The 26,397-nt window shown below is 33.8% G+C and overlaps 1 protein-coding gene across 2 annotated transcripts in view; it reads left to right on the forward strand.

Annotated features, from left to right (window-relative positions):
* The window catches only part of NCAPD3 (non-SMC condensin II complex subunit D3), a 97,052-nt gene that overhangs the window by 13,739 nt on the left and 56,916 nt on the right, over window positions 1-26,397 (forward strand). For both annotated transcript variants that reach the window (XM_031960862.1, XM_031960861.1), the window contains exons 4-16: window positions 3,713-3,897; window positions 7,170-7,337; window positions 7,466-7,527; window positions 7,700-7,787; window positions 10,490-10,623; window positions 15,524-15,596; window positions 16,089-16,214; window positions 16,363-16,612; window positions 17,041-17,103; window positions 17,917-18,009; window positions 20,065-20,138; window positions 20,590-20,724; window positions 22,130-22,350. In XM_031960862.1, coding sequence (XP_031816722.1) covers window positions 3,713-3,897; window positions 7,170-7,337; window positions 7,466-7,527; window positions 7,700-7,787; window positions 10,490-10,623; window positions 15,524-15,596; window positions 16,089-16,214; window positions 16,363-16,612; window positions 17,041-17,103; window positions 17,917-18,009; window positions 20,065-20,138; window positions 20,590-20,724; window positions 22,130-22,350 — 1,672 coding nt within the window. The remainder of the gene's footprint in view (window positions 1-3,712; window positions 3,898-7,169; window positions 7,338-7,465; window positions 7,528-7,699; window positions 7,788-10,489; window positions 10,624-15,523; window positions 15,597-16,088; window positions 16,215-16,362; window positions 16,613-17,040; window positions 17,104-17,916; window positions 18,010-20,064; window positions 20,139-20,589; window positions 20,725-22,129; window positions 22,351-26,397) is intronic.

Genomic DNA, 26,397 nt, shown 5'->3' on the forward strand with positions numbered 1-26,397 from the left:
CCAAGTGTTCCTTGTTTCCTCATTTAAAAATAAAGAATTTCCTTCCTTTCCTCCTCCCTTCCTTCTTTCTCTCCCTCCCTCCCTCCCTCTCTCTCTCTCTCTCTCTCCCCTTTCCTTTCCTCTTACCTAGGCTGGAACTACAGGGGCAGCTCACTAATATGGGAGTTTTGACATCGTGGGCCCCTCCTTAGCCAACCAGGTGTCCCTTACTCCTGGGAGCTCACTTTGGTACTGTTGCTGTTTCGTCTTTTTGTTTGTTTCTGGATTCTTTCTGAGCCTGTTTGGGATTTTCATGGCGAAGATACTGGAGTAATTTGCCATTTTCTTCTCTAGTTCATTTTATATATGAAGCTCTGAAGAAATTTGAAATTGATTTTGTGACATGGGTGACTTTGAACAAAGCAGAATTATAATAGCTCAAAAGAAATGTGAGATGTGCAAATTTAGACACATTTCCATTCCAAATACTTATGTGCATTATTTGTGCCTGACCTGTGGTAGTACCTTCTGAATTCAGAAAACCTTCTGAAGGTTTGATCAGCCTTAGTTGATCTTCAACAGTGATGTAATATTGGTCCTCTTTGAGAACAAAGAACAGCACCACTATCTTACAGATGAAGAAACTGAGACAGTGACTTGCCCAGGGTAACATAACTAGTATGTGCCTGAGGCTAGCTTTCAAGAAGATGAGTTTTCTTTATTTCAAACCCAGTTCTCTCAACAACAACACCTGTTGTATTGATGCTCAATTTAGTGAGGACATCTCATTTGGCTCACTGAAGTTCAGAACTCCTAAATTTAAGATATCTGCTATCTCCAAGCCACCCCAGCAGCTGTGACATGTATGTTCCATTATGTTTGGCAAAAATTAAGACTTCTGAATCTGGATCTCTTGAAATGGAAAAACAAAAGAAATCATTTATACAAGCAGTTACTCAAGAAATTTTCATACCTGTAGCACTGTGTTTGATGTTTGATACTTGAATACTCTAGAGGGCTACATAATTGGTTGATAGATTTTAATTCAAAGGTCAAAAAATCATGCAACAGCTAGAAATGGCATGTCAGCAAGGGTATCTTGGCTGGGCAAAGCATGGGGCATTTTCATTGACCATGGTTACCTGCTGGTGTTGGATAAGAGAGAGTGATTTGTAGACACAAAAACAGGACTTTCCATTAGTAACCTCCTTCAGGCTGGGCTTGGTCACCATAACAAGGAAAAGGGGTAGAAGGCTTCTAGTTAGGTTTCTATGATTAAGCAAGTGAACTTACAATCTTCTGTTCACAGTGGCCTGTGGGCCTAATAAGCAGAACTTGTAATTACTACCCTTTTGGAGTCATATCAAACTGATTAATAGTGATTGGAATACAGTAGGAGTCCAAATGAATCATTTCTCTCAATAACTGGATATAAGAGGAAGAAGAAAAAAAATCAAAGATAACATCAATGCTTTTAACATGAAAGATTTTAGTAGTACATGGTAGAACTATGGACAGAAATTGAAGTAAAAAAGGAATAGAATATTTAGGAAGAAAACTAATGAGCTTGATTTCAGTTATGTAGAAGTTGAGCTAACAATGAGATATGCAGATGAAGATGTGTCCTGTAGGCTTTTGGAGAATGGCTGAGGCCCAAAGAGAGATAGAGGGTAGAAATCATCTGTGTAGAATTTGTTATTGAAGCTATGAGGGTGACAGATTATCAAAGAAGAGGAAGAGAAGCCAAAGACAGTCATTTGGGGAATAATCACATAAACTGCTGGTTATAAAGAAGATTAGGGGCTAGCCAAGAAATAGTTAGAAAGGTACAAAGATGAATTTTTAAAAGTATGGTAGTTCTGAATTAGTGTGGCCATGTGGCACAGTTGATAACCCACTGGGCCTGAAATAAGGAAGACTTCCTGTGTCCAAATCTGGCCTCTAATACTTGACCTAAGGCAAGTCACTTAACCCTGTTTGTTTCATCTCCTCATCTGTTAAAAGAAAAGGAAATAACAAACTACTCCAGTATCTTTGCCAGGAACACCCCAAAAATGGTCAGGAACAATTAGATATGAATAAAAATGACTAAAACAACAACAACAATAAAGTTCTAAATTCAAAGAAGGAGAGAGAGTAATCTGTAGAAGGAAGGGCATGGTCAAAAGTGCCATATTATTTAATAGGATCAAATATAGATAAGGACTTGAAAAATAAATAGTTCCTAAGTTTGTAAATAAGTACATAACTTATGACTTAATTTAATATTTTTATTTTCCCAGTTATATTTAAAACAATTTTTTAAATTAGCTTTTAAAACTTTGAATTCTAGATTTTCTCTCTTATCCCCAATCCCCTATTAAGAAAACATATGAAATCATTCAAAACAATTCCATAAAAGTCATGTTGTGAAAGAAAACATAAATCTCTCCCCTAAAAGAAAATCCTCAAGAAAAATAAAGTAAAAAAAGAGAGAGAACATATTCCTCAGTCCATATTCAGATACAATTAGTTATTTCTCTGGGTATAGATGGGAATTTTCATAGTAAGTCCTTCATGGATTTAACTTAAGACTTAAGAGTAGTTTCAATGGAGTGTTGGGGTTGGAAGTCATGAAGCACTTCAGCTTTTTGACTGAGAGTCAATAAACATTTGATAATTGCCTGCTATGTGTCAGACACTGGGCTAAGGACTACAGATTCAAAAAGGTAGAAGACATGCCTTATAAGAATTTAAAATCTAATGGGAGAGATACCAAGTCAACAAATATGTACAAATAAACAAATATAGGACAAATAGGAAATAATAAAGAGAAGAGAGGCATTAAAAGTAAGATGACTTGTAGAATTAAGAGGGTTCCAAAGAAGATGAGATTTCCCTACTTAAAGGAAGGTGTATCTGAAAGGTGATGAGAAGGCTACAGAGAGGTCAAGGACAATGAGAAATGGTACATGTCCATTAAATTTGTCTGCTAAGAGACCATTGGTAACTTTGGAGGGAACAGTTTCAAGCTTTTGGAAAAAATCCCTTAATAGGATCCCTCAGGTCAGATGATAAATTAATTTAGAGCCTATGTATAACCAAATGTGAAGGTTTTCTTCCTTGGTCTCTGATTTTTTTCTCAATTTATTTACTTTTATTAAAGCTTTTTATTTACAAAGGTGTATGCATGCGTAATTTTTCCAACATTGATCCTTGCATAACCTTTTGTTGCAAATTTTCCCCTTCTTTCCCCCAACCTCTCCCCTATCTGGCAGATAGTCCAATACATGTTAAATATGTTGAAATACATGTTAGATTCAATATGCGTATACATATTTATAGTTATTTGGTTGCACAAGAAAAAACATCTCAATTTATTAAAATAAAGGATAGGGATAGGAACTGGTCATGGGACTCCATTGATAAGTAATCCGTTATCATTGTAAGTCAGTATTTTCATTGTGAGTTTCAATTTAAAAAGTTGGTAGTATACTTACTGAGAGTTTGATGCTTGTTCAGATTCATACAAGTAGTATGGGTCATAAGTATAACTTGAAATCAGGTCTAGTTGCTTCTGAAGCTAACTCTCTCTTTCTCTCTATATATATTTCTCTCTCTCTCGCTACTATGCACAATTTTCTTGTCTATTTAAAACTAAGTGGAATTTTATGGGTTTTTTGTTCATTTGTGATATATTTGGATATATGTCAAGATTAATTAAATCCTAACTTGCTTTACTCTTTATGAACAGGTAGCATAGCTAATCAAGTGTTCCATCCAGTGATGTTTGACAAATGTCTTCAGATTCTGAAAAAGAGCTGGCCTCAAGAATCTAATTTGAGTAGGAAAAGAAAAAAAGAACATCCCAAGAATTCTCAAGCTGATTCAAGAGGAAATAGAAAGAGAGGAAAACCACCCAGGAAAGAGGACTTTGAGGTAAGAAGAGAATAATTTTAAAAGATGTTAGTAATTATAGTATTTTGTTTTGTTTTGGTTTTTGGTTTTTTTAAGCTTATAGTTCCATGAGAAGTTTTATAATCACCATATAAAATCTTACAATTTCAGATCACTTAGTAAGGGTATTTACTTGCATACCTATTATGTGAGTTTTTTGAGGATGATGACTTTTTTTTTTTCCCATACATTCCACTGTCTAGCACAATGTTTCTTAAATAAATGTTTAATAAATGCTTGTCAAATTGAATAGTAAAAAATAATCATTGAAAAAGTCCAACTGAACAAAACATTGTACATTTTTTTTACAACTTCTAAAAATAGAATCTACTGATTTGTATATCGGAGATGATACAGAAGATGATTTTTATTGACATTGTCACCAGGGTTATGAGAAATTCTATGTGGAGATGTTTAGATGGGTCGGGAGAGTTCTACTATTGTCCCCATCCTTCTAACTATCCATTCTCATCATTGTCACCAGACTAACAATTAACAAATTTTTATTAAGGCTTTTTTTTTTTTTTCAAACACTGTGGTAGGTGCTGGGAATACAAATACAATGAATGCTTATTCTCAAGTATTCTTGAATTTTCTTTGGGACATGGTATGTACATATATAAATATATAAAGACCTACTTAGAAGGTATTCTAATAGAAGGTAGTTTAGAAAACAGATGATGAAATACAAAAAGGTTTCATGTTGAAGGGGGTACTAGAATTGAGTCTTGGAGGAAATGATGGATTCTATGAGGTATAAATAAAGAAGAACATTCTAGTGATAGGGATCACCATTGTAAAGGCACACAGTCAGGAGGAGTGTAGTATGTGAGATTCCAAAAGAAGGCTGGTTTAGCTATATTGTAAAGTAAGAAGGGGAGTAATGAGTAATGAGGCAGGAGAGAGAAACTAGGACCAGGTATAGAGACTTTTAAATGCCAAAGTTTATATTTGATCATAGAAGAAATATTGGCAGCAATAGTAGTTACAGTGAATAGTGGAACATGAATAGTACAGAGAGATAGTCAGATCCATGATTAAGGAAAATAATTTTGGCAGCAATGTATAGTTTGTATTGAATCAATTGGGATTCCATTGCAGTAATTTAGGCAAGAGGTGATATAGGCTGGAACCAACCTGGTATGTGTAGAGAAGGAGGTCATATGTGAAGGATCATTTAGGTAGAAATGGCAGATATGTGGAATGAAGGAGAATGAGGAGTTGAGAATAAGACTGAGATTATGAACCTAAAAGACTGGAAGAATAATAAAAGTATAAAGAAATTTGGAAGATGTGTAGATTTGGGAGAAAAAAATTAGTTTTGAATATGTTTGAATATGTTAACTATATGAAACATCCAGTTTGAAATGTTTAGTAGGCAATCAATTTATTTTGTGACTGAAGTTCAGAAATCCAATTATAGTCTCTCCATGCATTTCTGATACTGAGTTACTAGGTTTTCTGTTGATTGACTTGGGTCAACTATCACTGCTTCCTACTTTTTGCTTGAAGTAAGTTAATATATGAAAACTTGTCATGCTGCTTTTATTCATTGTTAATTTGGGAGAATTAATTTCCCTGTAACTCACTGTTAGTAAATTAGAATTAAAAGAAGACAGTTTCTATTTAGAAATATAAAGTAGGATCGTATACTAGACTGTTCATATTAAGCATATGATAGTGAATATTTGAAAGAAATGGGGTCAGAGTTAAATCAGGTTAAGCAAATAAGTTTTTATTGAAATTTAAGTAGGCCTGACAGCCTTAGTATTTGGGTCACTGAAAATATATGCTTTATCACCTTGATATGAGAAATGGATGGGGAAGGTAGAATGTCAGCAAGACTATCCATCAGTAAGGCAATTGTTTCAGGTATTTTTATGATGGATAGTGAAAACAAAGGTAGTATATATTTTTATTCTTTATATTTGTATGTGTAGTACCTAGAATAGGTCCTGGTATATAGCAGGCACTTAATAAATGGTTGTATTTTGATTGAATGAATTAATGTTGACCTTAAATGGCATCAAAATGCTAAATAACTTACTTTTGGGTAAGACAGAGTGAATGAAGAGGAACAGAACAGCTTAGCGTCATTACAAGTATAATAGGATTTTTAAAAAGAACTCCAGACTGACTAATAAGGAAATCCAAAAGTTATACTCATAAATATCTTTACAGTCCAGGTCATTAGGCATCAAGGAAGGGGTCCAGTCACAAAAGCTGTAATTCTTCCAGAGTTCACCAGAAACCATCAGATCAATATGATCTCAGAATGCTCTGCCTCAGGTCGGACACAGATAGTCCCTATGAACATTGTTTGGGGTGGATTCTCTAATTTTGTGCATCTCGCATTTCTTTTGAGCTAATCCAATTCTGCTTTGCTCATAGAGCACAAGATCTTTGATGAGGGCACATCATGTGGAGGGAGGGTCCTGTACCAGTGACTTCTGTTTCATACAATTGATTCCAAACTTCTTAAGACATACTTTGGGAGTGTCCTTGTATTGCTTTTTCTGGCCATCTTGTGGGCGTTTGCCCTGTGTACAATACTGTAAAGGAGAAAGAAGGTCTGAATGTTCCAACAAGGAAGGCCCAGGAACCCTTGCATACCATCAAACCTTCTGATCCCACGTAGGGAGATGGTCACTTGCAAAGCTCATATTGGGAATGTAGAAATCAGTTCATAATGGTTCTGAAAGTTTGCAGCACAATGACCTGAACCATCCCTGAGGGTTTTGAAGAAAGCAATACTATTTGTAAACAGGTCTGAAACTTGCCAATACTCTGGGCACAGAACCCACTGAAAGTGAAAACTAATGGCAGGATCCCAGGTACAATAGGTCAGGACCAGAGAGGTTCCCAGAATACCATCCAAAACTGCAGGAGGATCATCCAAGTTTTAAAAAATAAAACAAAACTCCTTCCTGAAGAAAGAAACTATATAAGAAGGCACAGAGGGAGACACAGACAGTCAGGACACCTATAAAACTAACATTAAAAGATCAAAGTATAATAGTCATGAATTCACATACTATCTTCTTCTTTGAATATTGATATACTTATAACAAATAGTTTGTCAAATACAGTTAACAAAAAATGTTATTTTAAAAAAATCCTTAAAAACATAGGAACTTTTAATAATGAAATGCCTCAATTACTGTCCTTTCTTTATTATATTTTTCTTGTCAGTCCATTGGGATAAAGTAGTTGACCTAGGTAAAGAATGATGACCCTTTTGTTTCTTATTCTAGATGGATGAAATCTTAGAAGAAGAGGATGATGAGGATGATATAAATTTTTCTGTACGTGATCTTTGTCAAATTCGAGGTGCCATCTTCTTTCTTTTGAAGAATTTTTTAAGACTTTTGCCCAAATTCCCCCTGAAAGAAAAGCCACAGTGTGTGCAGAATTGTATACAGGTAAGTGAAAGAACCAGGAGGCATGAGTAAATCATCCTTCATTAATCTGGCTTTTAAACATGTTGGCCAAGGTAAACTGTCACACATTAAATTTTTTTTTTTTTGGGGGGGGGGTATCTTTTTTTTAGATTTTAGTTGGATTAACCAGTTTTGAACCAGTTCTTCATGGATTTCAGGCTTTAGAAGCCAGGTAAGCCTTTAAGTCTCTGCATTTTGAAATACCATGTGGTAATTTTTTGGTCTCTATACTGGTTAACATATATTATTAATTAGTTTAAACATGATTTGTAGGGTAGGAGATGAATCTTTATGTTAATTCTATAATCGTATCTATTAGCTAATGTTACTTCTTTTTTGTTTAGAAACATTGACAAAGCAAAATACATACCAGAACTGGCCTATTATGGACTGCGTTTGCTGTGTGCCTCAATTCATGGGGAAGGAGATAAGGTAGAGGAAATCAGGATTTCCTGATAAAAAATAAAGAAAATAAAGAAAAAAAAAAATAAAGAAGCTCCTTAGAACTTTCTTCTATATTTATCCATGTCAAGCTTATTCTGCTGTACCCTCTCCTTCCATTGTGGTCTCTGAAATCCCTGTTCTGTTGGTAACAATCTGTCCTTCATAATAAATTTATGCTTTCTCCTTACAAATTACTCGCGTAACTACTTGGCCTTGAATTTTCCATGTACATATTGTTTTCCCTTAATAGAATGTAAACTTCTTAAGGGCATAAATTGGGGAGTTTTTGGTTTTTGTATCTTCATGGTACACTTTGTAGTACATGTGTATTTCATGGTATGTAGTAGATACTTAATAAATGTTGATTGAATTTTCAAAAGCATTTATTTAATTTAGAGATCTTTTTACATAGGATATAATTTGTGTATTACAATATTGAAAGATATTTCACGATCTTTTGTTTGGTGCCAGTTTGATGTGCTATCATTTGGTAGCTACAGCAATTTATTGTTTGGTTTCATCCATAGACCTCTGTTTCAAATGAGGATTACATAGAAGAAGCACATGAACTCCCAGACAACAAAGACATGTTTTTATAGAAATATTTGTTGACATATTACAAAGGAAAGAATAGGTAGTTACACAGTTCCCAAGGTTTCCATGACAATTTAGTACTTGCACTTGCACATTTATAGTTGATTAGTAACAGAAATAACTATCAAGCTATCTTATTTTTCTTTCTGTGGACCTATTAATAAAGTTGCTTTGTACAAATACCAATTTTTTTAGGTGTTCCCCAAATAATGCCTTTTGGGACACATCTGGTGTGGTTGTATGCTGCTTTATTTTTGCCAAGAAAATGTTACAAAAATTAATGCTGCCCTGATTTTTGAGGCATTATAAGAAAACAAGATACTTAACATATGCTTTAAAATGTTATTTGGGTTGGCATCTAGTATCAATATGCCTAATTTATGTTCTTCATTTGATACTGTTTAACTATCATCATTTGGCTTTTCCTGACACTACTTTGTTCTGGTTCACGTGCTAGTGGATTGAGTACTTTCTCAGTCTCCTTGGCTGACTTATCAGCCATTTCAGGTGTTCGGAATGGGAACTTGTCCTAAGATTCTGCTCTACATCCTTTTTTCTTCTCTTCCTATAATTTTTCTTGGTGACCTATTCAGTTCTTAGGGTTTTGACTCTCATTCTGTATAACTTCTAACCCCAGTTTTTGAGCTTCTAGTCTCCATCATCCTGTACTTATTGGACATTTCAAACTGGATGTCTTAAACATCTTAAACTCCACATGTATAAATCTGAGATCATCCTTCCTCCTAAACCTTTCCCATTCATATTTACCCATTTACTTTAACAGTCTCACTATCTTTCCAGTCTTTCATATTCATAATTTCAACATTATTCTGTATTTCTAGCTCTCCTTCATCCCACAAACTCAATTGTTAACAAATCTTGTCATTGCTATTTTTACATCATCTCTTGCATCTGACCTCTTCTCTCCACTTACATAGCTACTACCTTACTCCAAGTCCTCATCACCTCTCTCCTAGATTATTGCCACAAGTTCCTAATTGCTTTCTACCCTCCGAATCTCACCCCACTGCAGTTCATTCTACATACTATTACCAAAATAATTTTTCCTTAAGAACAGATTTGCCTATATTACTCTCCTACTCGGCCAACTCCAGTGGTTTTTTATTGCCTTTAGAATCAAATATGAACTTTTCTTTTTAGCTTTGCAAGCCTGAAAAAACCATTGTTCCAGACCATTGTTTCAATTTCATTGGACAGCATTCTCCCTTCCATATTTTGTGATTCATTCAAATTCTTTGTTCCTCACATGACATTCCATTTTCTTTCCCTGTACCTTCGTATTTGCCATAGCATGAATGTGTCTCTTTACCTCTACCTCAGAGTCCCTCTCTTTTAAAAATACATTTCAAGGATTCTGAATAAAATTTTTCCTGATTTCCCTAGCCACAAGTGCCTTTTCTCCCAAACTGTATTATATTTAATTAGTTTGTGTATATTTATATTTGTTTTTATATTTATGCTTTACTGTATATATTTTTATATATACTTTTCATGTCTCTCATTACAATATAAGCTCTTTGTGAGTAGGGATTATTTAACTTTTTTGTATTGGTACTAGGGCATGACCCCAAGTTGATATTTAATAAATACTTGACTCAATGATTATTTATCAGTACTGTACTTTAAATCCCTATTTCCTTTCAGATATCCTTTTAAAAACAAAGATGTGAAAATAAAGTTTTTTAGGTCAACATTTAATCTTTTGCATTTTTTACCTGATGATATTGACAAGTCTATCATCCTACATCTACTATCTTACATCACCTCTAAATTCTGTGCCATTTATGAATGTTCATTTGTGTTCCTCCATTGTATCTTTCAGATTCTGTGTTGTATGTGTGGGTGGGAAGGAAGATCAGAAAAATACCATTATTTTTTAGCTATAAGCAATTCTTTTATATCTTACTAGTCACATTTTTGCCCTTGTCCAGCTCCTAACGATGATCAAAGAAATAATGTTTCTCATGTTGATTTGGAAAAAACTACAACTTATTTTCTGTTGTTTTTGGACATAGTACAATAGGCAACCTTGTTAATGTATTTGAATTTTTAATACCACTTACCATCTTTTTTAGGTCATTACTTGCCTCTTCCATCGATTGCTAAATGTGATACTCATGTTTGAAGTAGGAGAAGGATCCCACCGTGCACCTCTTAATATCACCTCACAAACGATCAATACCAGAAATCATGCAATCCAGTTTATCAGGTGAAATACAAACACTTTGACTTTTTTATTTTCTTACTGCTCTGTCTTAAGTGTCTGGGCTCTATGACTGATTTTTGTTATCTATTGTGTTTTGGTTTTTTTTTTAATTGCTACATTGGTAGTCTTTTTACATTGTTCTCACTTCCCAATGACTTACTATATCCTTCCTTCCTTCTTCTTATAGGACTCCTGTTTAAGTGTTTTGAAGTACTCTATTATTTCTTATTACATAAAAGTAGTCTTATTTTCATATTTTACAGTTATTTATAATCAAGAAGTTAGAGAAAAAAATTAACTGGCCATGTCTCACAATGTATGTGTTCCATTCTACTTTTTGAATCCTCTATCTTTGTCAAAGGGGATGGCATTCTTCTTAATAAGCCCTGTGGATTCATGAATGATTACTTCTTGTGACCATTGTAGTTCTGATTGTAGTTATAAAATATTTCATTAGATATTTCTTATATACTGTTGTGGTTATTCTGTAAATTATTTTCTTGCTTCACTTATTTTTCTCTATATCTTTATAAGTTTGTCTGAATTCTTTACATTTTTCATTTCTTTATGATTCATTAATGTTTTTTCACTGTAAATAGTATAATTTCTTCAGCTATCCTGCAATCACTGGGTATCTACTTTTAGATCTTTGCTACTTAAAAAAATTCTGATATAAATATATATATTTTTATATGTGCAATCTTTCCTTCTGTCTTTGACCCCTTTTAGGATATTTTTCCTAGCAGTGGTATTGATGAGACAAAGTGTATGACATCCACAAGGTTAAATTTTCTGTTCTGCTGTGTCTAGGGACATCCCAGTTCACAAGGTTGGTGTCCTTTCTCTGACCCTTGAATTGGGACAGTTTGATGTAGAAATGCAGACTTCATATTTGATGGGACAGATTTACTGCTTTGGCTTGTTTTTATTTAGCCATTTTAAATAAGTTTAGTTAGTGTATTTTATCTGTACATTCCATATATCTCCTCTTCCTCAGTTGAACCCTCCCTTGTAACAAATTAAAATAAAAACATTCAGTATAGAACAAACAGGGTTTGCAGTGTCTTGTTCTTTTAGTCCTTCATTTCTTTACCTGAGAGAAGAAATAAGCTTCTATATTTTTTCTTGAGGATCATCAGGGTTTTTTTTCCCCCTCATTACTTGAATTCAACTTTCTTCTAGTGATATTTACGTTTACATTGCTATAAATGCTATTTGTGTAGTTTGCTTATTTTGCTCTTCAACAATTTATACAAATCTCATCAAATTTCTCTGAAGCACTTACATAATTTTCCCCTAAGGCAATTGGGGTTAAGTGACTTGCCCAGGGTCACACATTTAGGAAGTGTTAAGTGTCTGAGGCCAGATTTGAACTCGGATCCTCCTGACTTCAGGGCTGGTGCTCTATCCATTGCACCACTTAACTGCCCCTGAATCACTTATATTACTTCTTATTACATAAGGATATTCTTTTTTAGTTATAATACATAGATGTTTTTAGCTGTTCCCATTTGTTTAAAATTGTTTATTATTCTCATAAAAAATGCTGTTATCAGTATTCTTGTATAGATGGGATCTTTGCTTTCTATTTAGTCTGCTAATGTAATATTGCTTTGGTACCAATTGCCACACTCTAGAGAATAATTGGCTTCCTATTGAATTGCTGAGCCTTTTCTATTTGGAATAAAACTTTGTAGATTTTAGGACTTCAAGTAGTTGAATATCTTGTGAACATTGGTCAATCATCTAATCATTTTTCAAGTATCAGGACTAAGGATAACTTGTTCTCAACTCAAATGAATTATAGAGCATGATAGAAGACTATGTTTCCTCCACATTTGATTTCTATCTGCCATGTTTTTTCTTATACCTAGGTCTAGCTTTTTCCTTTCTTTCCATTTCTGTCTCTTTTTCTCCCCTGTCTTTCCTTTGTCCTAATCTTTGTTTTCTTTTCCCTTTTTGTGTTGGTCCTTTCTCAATTGCATCTCTCTCTTTTCCTTTCTCTGTTTCTTTTATCCTTCTTACTCTTTCCTGTCCTGATTTCTTCAAGGAAGATCTGACCATAATATAGAATCGAAGTAAAATGAATGTGGTTTTCTTAGGAAAATATAAAAATTATTTTTTGTTTGTATGTAATTTTCTGGGCCTTGATTTAATTTTTTGTTTTTAAGTTGAACGTGTCTTCAGTGATAAATTTCTTTCTTTTTAGTTTTCTTGCTTTTCTTCTCTCTCTTTTTCTCTCTCTCTCTTTCTCACTCTCTCTCATACATACACACACACACACACACACACACACTTTCTCTCTTTCTTTTTTGAGACAATCAGAGTTAAGTGACTGCCCAGATTCACACAACTTTTTAGCTTCTGAGATCAGATTTGAATTTGAATCCTATTGACTCCAGGGCTGGTGGATTATCTACTGCCATTTATCTGCCCCTGATAGATTTCTTTATTCACTTTTTTGAATTAAGGGGAAAGAAACTTAGTGACTTGTATGTGTATATTCCTAGAATATAAAATTGATCTGAATATAGATTACTCTTTTTTCCCCTCCACAAATTAGCCTTATAATTAAACTGATCATAGCTTATAATTAGTATTATTTTTCAGTGCAAATATACACATGTATATCTTTGTGTATGTGTGGACACATCTTCATGTATGTATATACATGATGCAACATAGACACATGTACCACTCATTACATGTGTGTTTGTAGGCAAATATATGTAGTGTGTGTGCTTTCTTTAAATGAGATCTCATTTTAGAAGAGTGGTCCCTGTAAAGGGTAGGAACTCTTGTGATTGATTTAATCTTACAACAAGGTATTAACTCAGTGAATTGATAAAATAATGGTTATCTAGTTTAGCATGTGAGTTCTCTATGATTCATTTAATTGTACAACAAATTAATGGTTCCTAATGATATAATGATTGGTTTATACTCAATATACTATAATGATGTAATTGTAATGAAGTATATAAGCTGGGGACAAACTCAACCAGAGACAGACTTCAATATAGAGACTTTCGTGGTGGCTCTCCTGCCTCCTTCACTGAAACCAAGACCCATTCCAGAGGGCCTATAGAAAGCTAGCCACGCCCCAGGAGAAGGAGACAGACTGTGAAGGAGATAATAAAGACTTTGGATTTTAATCTCTGACTATTCTTGTGGTGATTACTCTGCTGAAACCAAGACTGGTCTCGGAGACCTCTAGAAAACAAACTGGAACATTACAGGTCCCTTCTGACATTTTGACATAAAGTGGTTAATTACATCAGTGGTGGCAAACCCAAATAGATAACCGCAAATTAAAATTATCTATGTTGTATTGTATTTTTATTTATTTTGTTAATCATTTCCCAATTACATTTTAATCTGATTTTTCACAACACTGGTGAATTTGACATCTCTGGATTATATTGTGTTGCATGTAGATAATTGGGTTAAAGAATGTCTTTAAAGAATATGTTTTAGAATTTAGTTACTTGCTAGTAAATCTCTTGCTAGTAATTCGAATTTGATTAATTTAATTTAATTAAAGAAAATGGCAAACTACTCCAGTATCTTTGCCAAGAAAACCCCAAATAGGGTCACAAAGATTTGAACACAATTGAAATGACAGAACAAATGGTGATTTTAAGAAATTTTATAATTATTTTGTTCAAAGGTAGTTTTTTTGTTAATTGTTATTTAGTTTGATATTTAGATAAAAGGGAAACTAACCAGAGTATTGTGTGTTAATCTTGATCAGCGCAAAAGTGCAATGACAGATTGATATGAACTTTCTGTATCAAACTCATTCTATCCCCATTGTCAGGAATAGTTTAACTGCTATTAAAAAAAAAAAAAAGCCCATCCTGTATCAGCCATAATTGCACACACAAGATCAATTTCCTAGTATTGTCCTGTTAGTTTATTTTATTAGGCAGCTGGTCACTGATCATGTAACTACTCAGATAGACACAACATGTATGAGTTTTTTCTTAACTAAGCCTCTCTCCAATTTCTCTCTAATTCCTCCCCAATTTCCTAAATTCCACCTTTACTTACCCCTCTTTTCCTTCTGAATCTTTAAAAGCCATCTCACCCAAAACATGCTACAAAAATTATGTTTGGATTTTGACTGTGACCTTTTCATGTCAACAAAAGGTACCTTTTGATTGTAAGCCTGCCTTTGTGAGTTTTTTATATTCTGAACAGCTCTCCCACTCTTCATCATAAATGATAGTACAAGTAGGCATGTGTTAAAGAAAGGTCAAATTTTTGCATTATAACTTTGTATATAGCTCACCAATTATACACCAAAGTTCAAAGATTCAAAATTACTTAATCCATTAAAATGTCAGTACTTTGCTAAACTACAATATAGTGGTTCTGTGGCTTACTCTTTTCTTACAGGAATAGATGGTGGTCGTTACCATGACTGTAAGGTTATATCTTTTGAACCTGTATAAAGACAATTCACTTTTGATTGCATGTTTTACTACATTTCACATGAAAGTGGTATAGTGAGTAGAGAACTGACTTCAGAATCATTAAGACCTCAAAGCTTTGCTTCTGCCACATATTGGCTGTAATCTCCTGTTCAAGTCACTTTAGAGAGAGAGAGAGAGAGCATAGAGCTTCCTCATTATTTCTTTCCAGATAAATAAAATAATCTATTGGATGATTCTTTTTTAATTGAATTGATACTTTTCAGAGTATGAATGCCACTGATGCATTGTTATCTTTTAACTCCCTATTATATTGAGATGTCTTTTAAAATGTGGCAGAAGTTTTCATTTTGTTTTTGTTTTTCTAATGTAGAAGTGGTTTTCTAGGATAAAGTCTAGGAAAACTATTGTGTTTAAAATTTGTTTTATTCTGATTTAACAGTAAGGTTGTTTTATGTTTTGAATAGTTCGCTAGTGGATGAACTAAAAGAAGTTGTATATCCAGTTCTTCGAATCTTACTGCAGCATATCTGTTCTAAGGTACTGTTTGTTTTAGTTTGGGGCAAATATATGATTTTGGAATTTGATGTTCATATGCATGTCAGTATCCTCACTGGAAAACATTTTTCAAATTATTTTTTTAAAATTGGAGGCAACTAGGTGGGTCAATGGATAAAATTCTGAATTGGAGTCAGGAAGACCTAAGTGCAAGTCCAGCCTCAGATACTTATTAGCTGTGTGTCCCAGGACAAGTAACTTAACTTCTCTGCCTCAGTTTCCTTATCTGTCAAAATGGAGATAATAGCACATGAGGTTATTGTGAGGATCAAACAAAATAGTATTTGTAAAGCATTTTGTAAACCTTTGAGTTTCATGTATATGCTAGCTATCAATATTGTTATTAATATATTTAAATATCTTTAACTTGTGACATATTGACTAATTTCCGTTCACTTAGCTATGTGTTCTGAAAATAACTTATTATGAAAGAGTATATTGGTCCCAGAATATTTCACTGTTCTTCTGTTTTAGGTTCTAGATAAATCAGAGTATCGGACCTATGCAGCTCAGGCCTTGGCACAATTGCTCAATAAACTCCCCTGTCTAGAGTATGCAGCATTCATTCGCTGGCTTTACAAATATTCTCGCAGTTCAAAGGTAGGAAGAAATGTCTTATTTATAGACTCTTGGACATGACATTGCATACAAAATAATGACTACCAGGTTGTAGGACATATCAGAAAGATCTCTTCATTTTTTTTATGTATCCAACTAATGACGATTCTTATGATATTTGCTTTAACAGATCTCACACAGGGTGTTTACTCTTGATGTAGTGCTTGCTCTCTTGGAATGTCCTGAAAGAGAGTTGGTTAGTTCCCTCTCCCAGGAAGAGCAGAAGTTTTTAAAGCACAAATTTTTAGTTCAAGAACTGATGTTTGGACGTTGTTCAGACAAGGCACCTACTGTTCGTAGCAAGGCACTCTCAAGTTTTGTTCACTGTCTGGAGATGTCAACTACTGTTGTCTCGGATAACATACTGGAGATTTTGCAAGGTAGTGTGCAGGCTACAATGTATATGGTTAATTTTTTGTTGTTGTTGTTGAAATGTCAAGAATTTAGAGGGATTGTGTAAAAGGGATGTGTAAAAACAATATTCTCCAAATAGATATAGTAAGATATCTTCATATCTTTTTAAAATACCTTTTCTAGTAAATTTGGTTTTCTGATTTGTTTTTAAATAGACTTGTCTATTTATTAGAGTTGAAGAATTTAAACAGGTCTATTATTGTTAAATGTTTGTTTAGATTGTTAGCTGTTTTTGTTTTCAAGGATTGTCATGTTTTATTAAATGTTAAGTAGATATGGCTACTGTCCATATACATTTAGTCTTTTGTGTTTAGGCTTAGCTTATTAATTATCTTGGTTTTGATGGCTATTTGTTTCACTGTGATGTATGCTAATGAATTTTCTACTTGTTCAGCCTCAAGTCATGCTGCGTCACGGGTGGATAGTTGTCCAATCACTTTACTGGGAAGCGCAGAAGGTAATGGACTAATAATTTCAAAAACTGAAACAGTTGTCTTTTTATTAATTGGCTCTTATCTAGATAAATTGTCACATATTTGAAGCAAGTATATATTTTTTTTGGCTTTAGATTTTATATTTATGTAATATTGTATGTTATTGCTCGATGAAAGAAATTGAGTTTATTATTAGTGGAAAAATAGAGCAACTACGGTAGTGACATGCATGCCACACTCATGTTGATGCAGTGCTAGTGGTAGTGGAGAGGTGTGAGAATTGAGGTGGGGAATCCCCTCTGCTCTGGGCTCCAGTGCAAAAGAATCCAAAGAGTCTGAGTGGCAGAAAAGAGATTTATTGTTCACTAAGAAGGAGGCTTTCTTAGTGGGCAAATTTCTGATTAGGAATTTGACTAAAGGTGTGTTAACAGACCCCTGTTTGTGTGGGCAAATGTTGGCCTGGGGCTGGGAGCTGTCTGGGATAATCAATAAAGGACCATCAGACAGAGATCTCCGATTGAATAAAATCATTTTGAAGGCTTTTCCCCAGAGTCTGGGAATTCCCTAAAGGGGATCCAGGCCACCCCCAAAAGATCTGTTTCAATAGGGGAGTGATTTGACCAAGATCTCAGATTGAATGAAGCCATTTAATTTGGGAAGGGCTTGTCTGGAAAAGGTATGCTTTTCCCATGGGAGAGCCTGAGACTCCAAATCTCCCTTCTTTTATAGATTAAAGGGGACACAGTTTCAGGGTTCACCTCTGTCAGTGTTATCAAATAAATGGTGAAATAACTTTTTGCCTTAATTCTTTTTCTCTTTTTTTATTGTCTTTGAAGTTCCTTCTAACTGTCCAAGAAAGACACATAGCACTTTTAAAACAATAGATGTTACAGATACTGATTGTGGTGGTGAAAGAATTGGATTTGATGGTAAGTCAAGTTATGCTACTCTGCAAAAACTTGAGGTTTAAATAGTATTTAATTTTATTTTAGGCAGCCTTAAGCAATAATTCCATTTTAGGCTTCTAATTTGACTGAATTCCTCATTGTAGTAGTAAAGTCTTTTTGCCTAAAAGCATAGCTCTGATTTATTAAAGATACTATTAAGTTTGTGAAGTTACATGGTATTTATTTCATAGGGGTTTGTTTGTTTTTTTTAAATATGGTGCCAGTGGATAGAGCACTGGCCCTGAAGTCAGGAGGACCTGAGTTCAAATCCAACCTCAGACACTAACTAGCTGTATGAGCAAGTCATTTAACCCCAATTGCATTACCAAAAAAAGTTTTCTTTTGTACTGAAACCAGAAATCACCAATAATAGTTAGCAAAAATTAGAAAGTAGTTTATTCTCAATAAAGAAAATTGTTGCGTGATTTCTAAGTCATATGTAAGCTCCAAAAGTCTATTCATTGGAGTGTCATTTGTTTGGAGAGTTGGGAGGGTTGGGAAAGAGACCAGAATACTTTCTTCTGTAAATATCCTATTATTTTCATTATCTAACCAGTAATTCTATTAGGTTGTTTTGACTAGACTCCATGATTAAGATCTCATTACTTTGTGAAATGTATATTTAAATATCTACCAAAATTGCCCATTTAGAATCATTTTCTCCTAGTCAGTTTGATCACTAGTGATGATCACTAATCACTTAATGAATCAGTTACCTGTAGTGTTTATGTACTCACTTTGCATCGCTAATTTGCCCTTATTTATAGTTTCCTTAAATCAGGACTACAACTGGAAAAAACTCTAGTTTTGGAGCCAGAGAATGGGGAAAGGGGGAGTTTCAAATCTCACCTCTGTTGAATACTACCAATGTGACCGTAACAAGTCATTTAACTTTGAAAATTTTCCAATTTTTCTTGTATCTATCTTGTTTTTACATAGTTGTTTGCATATATTATAGTGTGTGCTTTTTGAGAGTAAGGAGTGGTTTTGCTTTTCTTTATATCTATAGTTACTGGCACATAGCAGGTACTTAATAAATGTTTATTCTTTGCTTGATTGGTACTTAGTTTGCATTTAATACTTGTTGAGTGAACTTCATCTTCCTGGTCCCTAATATTCCTATCTATAAAATGAAGGGCTTAAATTACGTGGCTTTTGTGAGACCCTAACATTTTTCAGTTTATGGATGCAGAGAAATAAAGTGAATTAAATACCCACAGTTATAGGACATAGCCACTTAGTGTAGAGTCAGGACTCAAGATTTAGGCCTTCTGACTCTAAATGCAATGTTCTTTCTATTATGCCATGTTACCTATGTCATTTTGAGTTTTAAGTAATTTTAATTTGTGTCAGGGTATGCTATCTACCCTAGGTGTAATGCATCTACTGATTGTAGTCATACTGTTGACAAGAGCCCAAAGTATCTTGCAATTGTTTCATTGTCTACAAGGTTCAGTAAAAAGAAAAGTAGACTTGAATTCTACTCAGTTCTTTTATGGTCTTACTCTGTGAACTTAGATATTTTACTTACCTTATTTGGCTTTACTATCCTTATGTAAAATGAGAATAAAGCTCCTTGTGATATCTGACTTAAGGGGATTGGGATATACTTTGAAATGTGCTTTACAAATCCAAAGGATTACAGTTATTCAAATTAGTATTCATCACAGTTTAGGAAGAACTTTTTTGTGACCTTATAGAGTTGGTTTCAGTGTGCTTGATAATAATATGTTCCATCAAGTTAAATTCTAAATCTGAATTTGCCATTTATATATTTTATTGAATCCATGTATTTACAAAATGTTAACTAAGTCAAAACTGTTTTGAATGTTCCTGTTGATGTCAGACTTCCTTTTTGCAAATTACAGATTTACTATTGCATAGCTTTTTTTCCCCTTCCGTTTCCCCCTTCTTATACTTTGTATTACGTTTCCAGTTGATTTCTTAGACTCAATATAAACACTCTTAGATTAAAATTTTGTACTGATGTTATGTAATGATGTTATTGATTTGGTAGATTTTGGTATTTCTAAATAGGAAACGATATCCTGATCATGCTGAGACAGAGAATAGGTGATGAGAAGACCAATGTCAGAAAATCTGCACTCCAGGTGGGCCTTTTCTCAAAACTTTTATTATGTAAATAGCCAGCACTAGATCCTTCATAGCAGAGGAGAGGCTTACTAAAAGCCTATATACTAAACTAAAAGTTTTTTATTGGCTTTTATTTATAGAAAGTTAGAACTTTGACATCCTTGGTTCCTAATTCTTCCTTTTGTGCCCTTCTTATATATATCATTCATCATAATCATCCAAAACAAGATATATATGTCTGAGTATACAATTGTATGATTTTGTAACTTCTAGAGTAAGTACAGAAGGAAGCACAGACAAGCAGGGCAGTTTTAAAAGTAACGTGGAGAATTAGATAATTTTTTAAAATGCTATGAAATGGAGAGTCTATTTTATATAGAAATCTTTTCTGTCTGTTCAATGTTTAGAAATGCTCTTTTTTATGTTTAAAGTTCTGAATAATTTTTTTTTTTTCAATGCGACTTCCAGGTGTTGGTTAGTATTATGAAACACAGTCAGATCCCATGTACCCAAGAAGACTTATCAACCTTGCAGGATCGGTGCCGGGACCCTGCAGTTTCTGTTCGAAAGCAAGCACTACAATCTCTTACTGATCTTCTTATGGTGAGGTGATGGGTATTTTGGGCCCTTATTCATGTTAATTGTATAAGATTTGAAAAAAAAAATTGTCTTAACAAATGTTACATATTTGATTATTAGAAACTCATGTAGTCCATTAAATAGCTCTCTATATGAAGAGAAAGTGGGAGACTTAAACATTAATTGCATCTGGTTTGTCATATTCCATCTGAAAAATGTTAGTTACTTATTCTGAATAATATTGGCAATTAACCATCTCTTGATTTTTGCTAAGCTGAAAATGCTCACATACAAAATCAATAAATTTTTCTTTATCTAATTTGGTTGAGTCAGCGTCTGAATCAATTTTTAAATAAAACTAAAATATGAAGATGGTGTTGCCATGAAAGCAGCTTCATTTAAACTATGTATAATTTAGTTAAAAGCATGTTTATTTTCTGTATTTCATACCAGAAAGCATAAAGCAATAAATACATTGATCACTTCTTTCTATTAGCATGTAGTTTAATTGTTCCTTGGAATACACATTGATTTATGCTTTTTCTTGGTCAATATTTACTTCTGTATTCAATCCCTCATGATTTAATATCTTCAAAAGGAGCACTGACCTAATCTAATAATGATAATTTTTAATACTTGTTTTAAGATTTCTTCTCTTTTTTTTCCCCCTTTGCTGAGGCAGTTGGGGTTAAGTGACTTGCCCAGGGTCACACAGCTAGCAAGTGTTAAGTGTCTGACGTCACATTTGAACTCGTGTCTTTCTGAATTCAGGGCTGGTGCTCTATCCACTGCGCCACCTAACTGCCCCTTGTTTTAAGATTTCAACATTCTTAAATTGTTTATAATGTAAACAATTTAAAATTGTTAAATGTAATGATTTAAATTATTAATTTATTATGATAAACTAATGTTTATTAAATTAATAATATTTATATTATCGTAATAATGGTTTATAATAACATGTAGCTGAACTCTGTCCATTTTCCTTTCTTCTGGCCTCCTATATGCCATAAGTGCTTAAATATTTTTAATAGTTGCCTTCATTTTTTTTTTTCTTATGTTTTTAACCCTTTAAGTTCTTGATCACAAGTTCACTGATTTTTTCTTTGATTTCATTTGAAGATCTGAATTAATAGCTTCAATTAGAAGCAGCTCAGTGGTACAGGGACTAAAGCACTGGGCCTGGACTCAGGAAGGATCTGAGTTCAAAAGTGACCTCAAATACTTAGTACCTGTGTGACTCTGGACAAGTCACTTTACCTCTTTCTACTTTCATTTTTTCAGCTCAGATGGGGATTATAATAGAATCCATCTCCTAGAGTAGGTGTGAAGATCAAATGAGATAATATTTACAAAGTGCTCAGTGTATTACCTAGCAAAGACCAAGTTATATAAATGTTTATTCTCTTCACTACCACTTTTTTTTAAGGTTCAACACAGAAGTGTCTTGATACAGAAAGCCTGGCTGACTGGAATCATCCCAGTTGTGATGGACACTGAGAGCACTGTGCAAGAGAAGGCTTTGGAGTGTCTCGATCAGCTTGTGTTGCAGCACATTAAGCACCATAGTAAATTCCAAAGTGAAGATAGTAACCAGATGTTAGCATGGGATCTCCTTACTCTTCTCTCTTCAGAAAGCCAGGAACTGAGGTATATCAGTTTTACAGCTCATTTTTCTTTAAGAAGGACAATTTGTATTTTTGTAGTTCTAATTCCATAAAGCTTCTTGTAGTAGTTAAATTTTTATGGGCCTTTTAATCATTTTTTGCTTTCATTGAAGACTTTTCAGTTTCTTGCCATCTTAAAATGTATACTTTTTAAATATAGTACTTTTCATAAAGATTTTACTAGTACAAAATGTTGTAAATTGATGACTTGTAGCTTGAGTTCTTTGTAATATGTTGTTACTGACTGATTTTAAAAGCATCATAATATTGTCTCAGCTTCTAATTTACTGTGATAACTAGTTCTTTATTATTTTTGTGTATTCTTTTGATTTCATTCATTTCTACCCATTCTTTTCGGTTGCCTTCCTCTCATTCTCTCCATCCCTTTGCCATAGTTTCTGGTCTCTATTCTACCAGTCATATATCACTATTTCATATATCTTGATTCTCTCCCTTTCCTTTGATTCTTTCCCATGCAACCTCATACACAGATCTCTCCAATCTCCAAAAAAGCCTTTCTTTAACCCTTCTGTCACAATCACTTTCTTAGACACTATTCCAAGGACCTATAAATGAAAACTGACCAGATCTATGAAAACCAAGGGCTTAATGAAGATAGAAAGCATTTACAGTTACGTAAAAGGAACTTGAAAAGGACAAATCCCAAGAATAGCACACCCCAGATCTAAAGCTTCCACTTTAATGGAAAACTATTGCCAGTGTCCAGAAAGACATAATTCATATACCGAGGAAGCAAAGTCAGCAGAATCACACAAGATCTAGCAATTTCTGTTACAAAAGAGAAGAGATCTTTGTGTATGATATGTCAAAAGATAAAAGATGAAGACTAATAAGCAAGAGTACCTTAACTTTGCAAAACTGAATATCACCCCTACAGAGCAAAAGTAGATTTTTAGTTAGAAGATTTTCAATGTTTCTGATGAAAAGACTAGAGCTGAGTAGAAACTTTTGTATACAAACACAAGAGTCCAGAAAGACCTAAAAAACTAAGATTATTTGAGTGTTTGGACAGCATAGTATAATAATACAGTGCTAATCTTCCAATAAAAGAGAAGAAACAAGTATTTCTCCGGAAACCTTATGTCTTTAGATGGTAATAAATAAGAAAAATTAGAGGTTTTCCTATTAAACAGTTGAGGAATGGCTGAACATATTGTGATGTAAGAATATAATGTGACATTATTGTGCTTTAAGAAATGATAAGTCGTGATTTCAGGGAATCCTTTGTAGTATGAATTGACACAAAATTAAGTAGAATAATTTACAAGGGCAGCAACAAGGCAAAGAAAAAGAACTTTGAAAGACTTAACTCAGGTCAAAGCAGTGTTCATCTATGTTTCCAGAGGATCTATGATGAAGTATGTTCCCCATTTCCTGTTAGAGGGAGTTAGACACAAAGTGGAAAAAGAAACATACCCTTTTGCTCATGGACACTGTGAGAATTGATTTTTACTTACTTTTACTAATTTTTTGCAAGAGTTTTTTTGTTTTGTTTTTTGGCTTGTCTTTTGGTTTTCAATTGGGGCAGAGGATAACAGTCAGAGTTAGCAATAGTGGACCACTGAAGTATTTTTTTAAATGCACAGAAGAGAATAGGGTCTCAGAAAGAAGCAAAACAAGTAGGACAGTATTCAAAGTAACATGTAGACTTTCATATATATGTATATTTTTTTTATGAAAGAAAATGTTTAGAAATGTAGATTCATTGTTTCATGTATAATCCTCTTTTTTTTTTTTTCCCGGCTATGTGTGCCCTTTTTGGGGGACAAGTTCAAGTTCAGAAGTTTATCAGTGTTTAAATTTTCATTAAGAAAGAAAAATCAGAATAAAAAAAGAGGTTAGAATCAGATTAAGAAGGTATTTAATTGTTAAATAGAAGAGTATGTTTTTTATTCTGCAGGCTGTCTGAAGTTTTCTTCAACAGAGAGTGACATTCTCAGACTCTGTGCATTACGAATCTCAAATTGAGATTACCAACTACTTTTGCCCAGAACTTTAGATAGTCTCAGACATACCACACTCAACTGAAGCTTCTCTCCTTTGTTTCTTCTCCTTTATGGGCTCCTTATCTTCTTTACAACCCTCCTGATGTACTTCTCTAATGCTTGGAAGAAAATTTTTTTTTTTTTTTTTTTTTTTTTTTTTGATGAAGGAAAATAATTTTTTTTTTTTAATTTAATAGCCTTTTATTTACAGGATATATGCATGGGTAACTTTACAGCATTAACAATTGCCAAACCTCTTGTTCCAATTTTTCACCTCTTATCCCCCCACCCCCTCCCCTAGATGGCAGGATGACCAGTAGATGTTAAATATATTAAAATATAAATTAGATACACAATAAGTATACATGACCAAAACGTTATTTTGCTGTACAAAAAGAATCAGACTCTGAAATATTGTACAATTAGCTTGTGAAGGAAATCAAAAATGCAGGTGGGCATAAATATAGGGATTGGGAATTCAGTGTAATGGTTTTTAGTCATCTCCCAGAGTTCTTTTTCTGGGCATAGCTGGTTCAGTTCATTACTGCTCCATTGGAAATGATTTGGTTGATCTCGTTGCTGAGGATGGCCTGGTCCATCAGAACTGGTCATCATATAGTATTGTTGTTGAAGTATATAATGATCTCCTGGTCCTGCTCATTTCACTCAGCATCAGTTCGTGTAAGTCTCTCCAGGCCTTTCTGAAATCATCCTGTTGGTCATTTCTTACAGAACAGTAATATTCCATAATATTCATATACCACAATTTATTCAGCCATTCTCCAACTGATGGACATCCATTCAGTTTCCAGTTTTTAGCCACTACAAAAAGGGCTGCCACAAACATTCGTGCACATACAGGTCCCTTTCCCTTCTTTATAATCTCTTTGGGATATAATCCCAGTAGTAACACTGCTGGATCAAAGGGTATGCACAGTTTGATAACTTTTTGAGCATAGTTCCAAACTACTCTCCAAAATGGTTGGATTCGTTCACAACTCCACCAACAATGAATCAATGTCCCAGTTTTCCCACATCCCCTCCAACAATCATCATTATTTTTTCCTGTCATCTTAGCCAATCTGACAGGTGTGTAGTGGTATCTTAGAGTTGTCTTAATTTGCATTTCTCTGATTAATAATGACTTGGAGCATCTTTTCATATGACTAGAAATAGTTTCAATTTCTTCATCTGAGAATTGTCTGTTCATATCCTTTGACCATTTTTCAATTGGAGAATGGCTTGATTTTTTATAAATTAGAGTTAATTCTCTATATTTTGGAAATGAGGCCTTTATGAGAACCTTTGACTGTAAAAATATTTTCCCAGTTTATTGCTTCCCTTCTAATCTTGTCTGCATTAGTTTTGTTTGTACAAAAACTTTTCAGTTTGGTATAATCGAAATTTTCTATTTTGTGATCAGTAATGATCTCTAGTTCTGCTTTGGTCATAAAGACCTTCCCCTAGCTTGGAAGAAATTTTTGTTTAGACCTCAGATTTATGTCCCAATCTCTACATAATTCAAAAGTAAATTCAAAAGTCTCTCCTGTAAATCTGCTCTGTGTTTCAATATTTCTCTCAGGCCCACCATCATTCACCTAGTCTTTTCAGTTTAAGGTTTTGGCATTATCTTTGATTTTTTTTTTTTTTTTTAACAGCTTTTGACATTAAAATCCATCAATTCCACCCCTGTAACTTCTTTCACATATATACCTTCTGTGTGCATTCAGTGGCACGATACTTTTGTAGTCCTTCATTACTGTACTCCCTGGAATGTCATAAAAGCCTTTTTATAGGTCTTCCCATCTCCCATCCATCTGTCTCTTTCTCCAACATCATTTTCCTCATGCATTAGAACTGTGTTCAAAAGTCTTTAGGGGGTTCCTAGTATTACTTCTTGAATAAAAGAATTCAGGTTGTTCTAAGTCTGTGCTGCCATATCATACTGGTCTTAGTGCTATCACTTCCCTACCTAAATTTCCCTGCTGCTATCAGAGTAGCAGTGTTTCCTGCCCTGCCATGTC

This window comes from Sarcophilus harrisii, chromosome 3, assembly GCF_902635505.1.
Source record: "Sarcophilus harrisii chromosome 3, mSarHar1.11, whole genome shotgun sequence".
NCBI classification, from domain to species: domain Eukaryota; kingdom Metazoa; phylum Chordata; class Mammalia; order Dasyuromorphia; family Dasyuridae; genus Sarcophilus; species Sarcophilus harrisii.